Source organism: Nanorana parkeri, unplaced genomic scaffold (assembly GCF_000935625.1).
Source record: "Nanorana parkeri isolate BGI_ZX_2015 unplaced genomic scaffold, ASM93562v1 scaffold1924, whole genome shotgun sequence".
Classification (NCBI taxonomy): Eukaryota; Metazoa; Chordata; class Amphibia; order Anura; family Dicroglossidae; genus Nanorana; species Nanorana parkeri.
The window spans coordinates 101,530-109,844 of record NW_017308192.1 but is presented as its reverse complement, the minus strand read 5'-3'; the positions used below and the strand labels follow the sequence as shown (position 1 = coordinate 109,844).

At 48.6% G+C, this 8,315-nt stretch overlaps 1 protein-coding gene across 1 annotated transcript in view; it reads left to right on the top strand.

Annotated features, from left to right (window-relative positions):
• NAA50 (N(alpha)-acetyltransferase 50, NatE catalytic subunit) overlaps positions 1-8,315 on the top strand; it is a 10,939-nt gene that overhangs the window by 834 nt on the left and 1,790 nt on the right. The window contains exons 2-3 of the mRNA XM_018572065.1: positions 5,884-6,067; positions 7,137-7,256. Coding sequence (XP_018427567.1) covers positions 5,884-6,067; positions 7,137-7,256 — 304 coding nt within the window. The remainder of the gene's footprint in view (positions 1-5,883; positions 6,068-7,136; positions 7,257-8,315) is intronic.

Genomic DNA, 8,315 nt, shown 5'->3' with positions numbered 1-8,315 from the left:
GGCCCCAAAAAAAAAAACATTTGGGCCCCCCCCCCCCCCCCACCCGAACTGTAAGGGTTAAATGGTAATACTTTCTTCAAGCGGTGTGACGTGTCCCCAAAGCGGGTGGGGAGGAGCATTCCACCGAACACCTCTAAGGTGCCCCGGCTGGAGGTGGCACTCTGACGTCATCACATAACCGTAGAGGACCATTAGTCCTGCATTGTATGCAAGGACGGCGAGGGCCCGTCCACAAAATGGAGCATCGAAGAGGAGTGAGGGATTAGGGATCATTCCTCCACCCCTAGACCTAACGGGCATTAAGAGCCCAGCTCCAGGGAAACGTTTTCTTGCAATGGTGCTGCCCCTGCATTCTTAGGGTTGACTGCTCGTTTATGCCAAGGGGACCGAAAAAAGCTGTTTTATTAACCCGAATCCCCCGCTCGTCTGAAGGTTGGCGCTCTCTTTCCCCTCTGCTCCAGCTGTGGACTCTCCCTCGACGTCCCCACATACAGTGCAGGTCTATGGAGCCCGGATGGTACTTGATGTCTGCGTTCCTTAGTAGTGGAAGCCATGTGACCTTCCCATCTGCTTCCTCCTTTATTCTTCAGTGCAAGTGCACTTTTGTTTTTTTTACTTTTGGATTGCCAATGGGTGCATCTTGTTTTCTATTCTAATCCCCCCACTCCCTACACTTCACCCCATTTCATTGCTGTCTGTCCTGGTACATCCAGGCTGGGCTATGACTGTAGAACTCGCCAGCTCTCCTAAGGGCTTTGTTTGTGTGCATAGTAACCAATCAGCTTCTATCTTCATCTTGTTCAGTTAAGGAGAACTATGGGGTCAGTGCTTTTCCCCATTGTTCTCCTCAGGGTCACGGGAGGACACAAACTAGCGTCCTCCCGTCACCCACAGCTCAGTATACCGCGAGCTACAGCTTGCGGTATGCTGAGACGCTGCAGCCGGGACTTATCTCGACAATACTATCTGGATCCACCCAGCTGCGTGATTGACAGCTGGCTCTGCCTCTGTCAATCACGCAGCTCTCTGTCAATCACATCTAGAGGCAGAGCCAGCTGTACCCTCCCCCATGCGTTCCGCCAGTCAGCCCTGGAGGATCGGAGCCGGGAGAGGGGGGGAATCTCCACGGAGCCGTGAGTGACAGTCACGGCTCTCTGCAGGGAGATGATCGAGAAGTGAGCGAGAGCCGGTATGTGTACGCTCACTTCCCGATCTATTGAGCCAACCTGTGACAGTTTCATTGTCGCAGGTCGGCTAGAACTATTAGGCTGAGTGATTTTTCACTCGCTTCATAGTTCTCCTTTAAGCTTTGGAAATGAGAGGTAGAAGCCGATTGGTGCACAGCTTCTCCAGATTCCGTCTGCTCCAGTCTTAGTAAATTCCCTTCACCGTACTTTAAATACATGTTGTGTGAATGGTACACGTGCAAAACCTCACTGCACATGACGAGCAAGGAAAAGGTTCTGTTAGATGAATGATCCTGTTCCCCTTTTATATGCAACCAGATTATAATATTGGGTTCCCGCTGGATCACCCAGGTAAGGCTGGTCATGCACTAGCCAGGTAACCGTTTGGGCATTATCTGGGTAAGAATGGTACCCGGTATAAGCTGCGGAGCTTCGGTTGTCTCTTTGTTGGGAACAGATGGGGAATTACCACATGCCTATAGACCCCGTGTAGATCCTCGCAGAGGGCACAACCCTTCAGTCCGGGTGACTGAGGAGAGGTCTGTCTCCGTCGAGACTAAATTTAACAGGCGATAGCTTCTAAGTATATTTTTGGGCTTGGTGGAGCGATCTGCAGCGGGATCCGTTTCAGGGCAACACATTCCTTCTGAGGACGGTCAGGAGCTATTTATAGCTATGAGCAATGCAACCGTCTCTGAATTCTGGTAAGTTTGAAATGCTTTTCACAGGCTGGAAAACCTATCGGTTCACGAGCTGGAACACCGTGGTCGGCGTCCCCGATAGCTCGGTCGTCCATGTACCCTTTTTGTTTGTTCTGCGTGCATGGCATGTCACTTAAAGCTTCCGTATAGACTAGGCTGATGTTCTATATACGGGGGCTTTAGCCTGCCAGTGCACTACGGCCTTTCCTGCAGGCTCGCCTCTGCATTTTGTTTCCTCTAATTGGCGCTGGAAGGTAGACGTTGTGCTTGGCGCAATGGTAGGAACTTGCTCACGGTCACTGCGACATAAAGACCACACTCGGTCACATGATCGACTGTCAGTGTCCTTCCTGGAACGTGGGGGATCACCGTAGGTTTGGGCGATGATGCGGTCTTTGCACGGTTCTGTCTATTTTTATCACAAATGAGCAATTAGTAAATAACAATCTCCCACAATTGCTCTCTCTTACAATCAGTGCGGCTTCTGTGTTTTCTGGTACAGCGGCTGTTCTTCTTTTTAATCTACCGTAATCATTATAATTAAAACAGCCGACCCATTAGCTCTGTAATACAAGGTATAGCGATCGGGTTCGGTGTTGGTGTATAGACGTTTCATTGCGCACTTAATGATGATGATCTTTACGCTTGTAACTTTGCATTTGCATCATTTCTATTTTAGCTAGCAGTGTTTAGAGAGGAACTTTACCCAAATCTTCAAAATGACAACAAAGACACCTTCTGGAAATGTTTAGTGATGACAATCTACAAACGGATACTTCTAGATAATTGCTGGCTTTGTATTCTTTGCATTCCTTTTTTCCAATAATATACCGATACTAGTATTGGTGCCGATGCAGAGTATTTGGGCGAGTATTCGTACTCACCCAAATCCTCCGATGCCTAGCCTGATAGCTGAGCTTCCGATATCGTTACTTGGTGACCTAAATGTTGGGTAAGCTGGCCTATCAGGAAGCCGCACAGCGAGTCATAACCACCCCACCCCCCCGCCGCCCCTCGATCGTCCGGGAAGCCGGCTTCATGCTCCCTCGTCACCAAGTGATGAGGGAGCATGGAGCCGGCTTCCCGAGCACTGGGTAATGACTTGGGATCCGGCTTTCTGGCCAATCATAAGGCTCCATGCTTCCTTGAGGGGGCATGGAGACTGCTAATCCAGAAGCCAGGTGGTGAGACTTTACACGCTGCCTGGCATCCCTAATGGGACTTTCGGTATCGGCGAGTATAGAAACAAAAAATATCGGTACTCTTATTTGGTGCCGAAAAACCGGTATCGGTGCATCCTACTTAATTTATCTTTCCCCCCCCATTCTTCTCACATCGACCATTTTTACTGAGGGCAGATTAATATAGTGCCCCTTACTTCCTGGAACTCTAGCACATGTGACTAGGGCATGTGACCATGCACATCATCTCAGGGGAGGCAAATGCTTTTCCCTGAGATCTCGTGAGATTTCCCAGCAACGCTCTGCTAACATTCCCGGGGTGCAATGCTTGGGCACATTACATCACTAATGCCCAAGAGGACCAGGAAGTGAAAAAAACAGTAATTGCATGTAAAAGAAAAATGTTTAATGAATGTAAGATGATTTCATATCCGCATGCTGATGTTATTTTTAGAGACGGGGTAAAGGTCTACGTTAATGCTTGTTACTTTTGTATTTGCTTGTTCCTATTTTTAGCTAGCAGCATTTAAAGCTGAACTCCAGGCAAAGAAATGTATATGAGAGCGGATTTAGTACGAATGTACATGCAAGGTCACATGTCCCCCCCTTTCTTTTTCTTTCACACGAGCCCATATGCTAAAAGCGTTTTATCCAGCAGGCTGCCTTGTTTTGATGGTATTCAGTCAAACTCCCAATTTCTCAAGCTCTCCAATGACGTCCGGTCCAGTTGACTTGCCAGTAAGAGGTTTGGACGAGTTGGCTTTGGTGCGCGTGCACCACCTGCGGCATTTTCCTAATCCTCGGAGTTCGGCAATGCTCTTCACTGCACCTTTGCGGCTTCAGAAGCCTTATCGAGGCCTCCAATTCTCTTTACCGCATGGGAGGACGCTTGCTCGACTCTGGCAGCCATATTGAGTGGGGTGACTCAGTTAATAAAGGACTGGATTAGTCTGACCCTAGTTGATTATAATACTTTTATTGCTGTGTGGTATGTATATAGGGAAATGCTGCGGGTGGCGCACGCACACCAGAGCCATCTCATCCAAACCTCTTATTGGCAAGTCAACCGGCCGTGACATTATTGGAGATCTCGAGAAATTGGAGTTTTGACAGAACAACTTCTCCAGTGATGTGCAGTTCTGTTTAAATTTTTTTCTCTGAACTTTATTTGGAGTGTACAAACTGTACGCTTCAGGTCCCTGCACAACAGTGTGATATTCTGTGCAGCAGTGACCTTTGGTGAGGTGTGCTGCGAATAAAGACATGTCTGCGTTTCTTCTTGGCATACTGCGGATCACATCTGTGTTTATAGTGTGAACGGGGCACATAGGGCTTTAAACGTTTTCTATGTGGCCTAGCGGTGGCTGGCTTTGTTCAGTCGCTGAAATACACCGCACGCTGCTTCTAATGTGAACGGCCCCTAAGGCTGGGTTCACACCTGGGCGTTTTTTTCAGCGCTGATCGAGTGAAGTTAAATCCTATTAATTGCTATGGGCAATGTTCCCACCTGGGCGTATTTCAGCGCATTTTGTCGCGCTGAAAAACGCCCTACGTGCGAAATAGTACTTGAGCTTCTTTGGGGCGGCAGATTTCAGCACGTATCCATTGGACTTCTAAATAGAGATTTTGTGGACAAAAAATCGCACTAACAAATCTGCGGGCAAAAAACGCGCATATTACGAACGCCCAGGTGTGAACGTGAACCCAGACTAAGATTCTGTAATTGAGATGTTGAAGCTTTTCGGTTGTGATTGGAACAAATCTTTGTTTGCTGGCACTCTGCGTTGTGTTCTTAAACATAGGACGTCACACACATATATTTTTATATAAAAGAGAACTCCAGATGAAACTTATTATTCATTGAAGCGGGGCATTGCAAGGGTAAACTGCTCATTTCCATCAAGGTGTTAAAATAAAAAAAAAGTTATACTCGCCTGATCCTCTGAGCCGGCTTGCTCTTAGATCGGTCCTTCCAGCCTTGCTCCCCCTCTGCGGCAGAGGACTAAAGCCCGCGACACACTGCACGTCTAGCGGTGGCGCGCTGCCTTCGCGTGCAGTGTGTCGTGTCATTTTCTCTCCGGCATGGCTGAGCGCGCCAAGATGAAAAATGTTATCTTCAGCCAATCGGCTAGTGCTTATAAACCCGCGCGTCAGGATGTGAAGTCCAGCCGGTTGTTACGCGCGATCCGATAGGCTCAAGATGGTCATTCATCTGCCTGCACTCAGCTCACAGCACACTGCATGTGAAGCTCCGTGGCTGAGAGCTTTGCTTCACTCTGTTCGGTCTTCGCATGCAGTGTGTGACGGGCTTAAGGATCCTCGTGTCATGATGTGGGATGTGGGACGTGAGGACGCTGAGGGACATACCATCACTACAGCATCGGAAAAGACAGGCGGGAGGGAGTGCTGGGATAGCCGGCCAGCTCTGGGGATCCAGTGAATAGAACTAATCCGTCTGACTTTGGGCCTGTTCACACAAGTGCGTATCGGTAAAGCAAACAGGTGAACAAGCAGTTTACTAAGGCAGCCCGTTCATTGTTAACACCGCGATTTAAAAGGGACATGCACCATAGTTTAAATGCGGCACTGCACCATGTACAGGGCATTTTGGTGCACTGCTTAGGTATATGAGGTTGCCATTTAGAATGAACGTTGCCGCAGCGCTGTGTTTCATGCATTGCTGCACGTTTTCACGGAGCATTACACGGCACACTGGTGTGAACGGGCCCTTGTTCAGTCCACGACTGCGATGTGTAGCCTGTCATCCGGGGTTATGCTCATTCCTGTTGTTCCATTGTGTAGCATTCTTTTTAGGCTTCTGTCCGTGGAGTGATAATTCAGCATGTTTTGCTTTGTTCCAGTAGCCGCATCGAGCTGGGAGATGTGACTCCACACAACATAAAACAGTTGAAACGGCTGAACCAGGTCATCTTCCCAGTCAGCTACAATGACAAGTTCTATAAGGACGTCCTGGAAGTCGGGGAGCTCGCAAAACTTGGTACGTGCCCGCCTTCATGTTCATCTGTGCCAGTCTTTGCCTTCCAGAATCCACTCGTCGGGCTGAGACGATTGCACTTCTATAAATGAGGGCCAACTCACAATGCAGAGGGCAAATTCCTGCGGGTGGTGTGCGCGCATGTGTATGATAAACGTTTAAAGGGAAAGTGTACCCCACCTTTTAAAGCCTTCCTGGCCTAACTGCTTACTTGCATGATAAGGACAGCCACAGCCCTCTCCATTGTTTACATTCTCCATATATAATGTTCATCAATCATGGCCATGCCTGCATTGTGACACTTCATAGAAACGTGTGACTGGTTCTCTTGGAAGCTCACATCTTTAAAAGAGAACTATGGGGTGACCTTTTCATCCCATAGTTCTCTTCAGGGTCACGGGAGGACATATACTAACCACCTCCTGCGACCCTGAGCTCACTATTGCCCGCTATATACTGAGAGCACCACAGCCGGGACGGATCCTGACAATACTGTCAAGATCCATCCAGCTGGCTGATTGACAGCGGGCGCTGCCTATCTAGAGTCAGAGCCAGCTGTGCCCTCTCCAGTCGGCGCTGGAGGATTGGAGAGGGGAATCCCTGCGGGGAGCAGTGACTGAAGGTCTCCGCTCTGCAGGAATAGGATCGGGAAGTCAGCGTTCGGCGGTGTGTGTTCTCTGACTTCCTGATCATCAGAGCCGACCTGTGACAGCTTCATTGTCATGCGTCGGCTCTAACTATGAGAGTTGGTGGAAATCACTCACCTCCATAGTGCTCCTTTTAAGTAAAAGAAAAACTCTAGTCCTGTTTGCATTCCATCCCGACAGCGTCCGCCGGCTGCTGTCAGAATACTGAAATGGAGCCGATTTGGCCGCAAGCGCCTTACGGCCGAGAATTTTCCAACCGCCTCCTTTTGATCAGCTGATAGAGGGACGCCATGGCGGAAGGCTGCCGACAATGGGGTCCCCACTCTGGAAATTGTTCTCTGGTTCATCATCGATGGTCCAATATGATCTTTTTATGATAGCGTGAAGATATTTCTGACCTGAGTAATCTGTCTTTTCTCTTGCAGCTTATTTCAACGACATAGCAGTGGGAGCAGTATGCTGTAGGGTGGATCACTCCCAGAATCAGAAGAGGCTGTACATCATGACCCTGGGGTGCCTGGCACCGTACCGCAGGCTAGGAATAGGCAAGTCTACAAAAAAAAACACAAAGCTGTATGGCATGATGAGTTTATCTGCATAATACTCATCTACAGTCCAAGCACACAAGGAACTGGGACAGAATAAATATAGTAACATATGTGGGTTGTTGGAAGGATTTTTCCTTTTACAATTTTAGCTGCGATGTCCCATCACCAGGACACGTGAGAATAATTATTTGCGGCAGGAACTCCGTCATGAAAATGTAACACAGAGCCTAACCCTTCATCCTCTCCAGCCTTTCACCCAGCACCCGGCTCACCCCCCTCAAAGCACCCTTCTGACCCCATACGTACCTTTCCCATACAACCCCTAAACCATACCTCCCTCCAGTCTTCTAGCCAGTCCGGTAAGGTCATGGCAGCTTCCTGTGGGAGTGCAGGCATTCTTTCAGGACAGATCTATAGAAATCAGAGGGCAGCACTATAGGCCAATCGGATGTCAAGATTCTCAACACGTACAAGCAGCACAACATGAGGAGAGTGTCATAGGGATGAGCTAGTCAGTGTGCTGCAGCGGTCAGAGCTCTCCAATCATCCGGAGGCATCAGCTTTCCTGACTTATAGGTCTGACTCGGCAGGGGAGTGTGTTGGACCTCTGTAGAGAGGCTGCTGCTTCCACACACAGGGTGCAAATCTGCAGCATGCTGGCAGCGGACAGGTTTTCCTACTCTGCTTTTCAATGATAAGTCTGTCTATACTCGGGTGCATTAGGCTTATTGAAACTGAAATTATTGGGCTGGAATACATAGATTGCTTTACTGTGCCAGTTCATACCACTGCCTGCTGGAAATGTGATCATTATGTGAAAACAAAGACCAGGTATTTCCAGTCCTGTCTGCTGTTGGATCACTAGTGCCTGAAAGAGGAAGTTGCACAGAATCATGTGACAGGAAGCACAATGATGCAGAGCTGCACATGTGGTACAAAAGTGCTGAGGACCAAACATAATTCAGATGTTAGGAGAAGCATGCTCATTATGAAATGTTTTTAATAAGAAAAAAAAAGTCTCTCTCCCCCCCTCTCTCTCTTCTCCCCCCCCTCTCT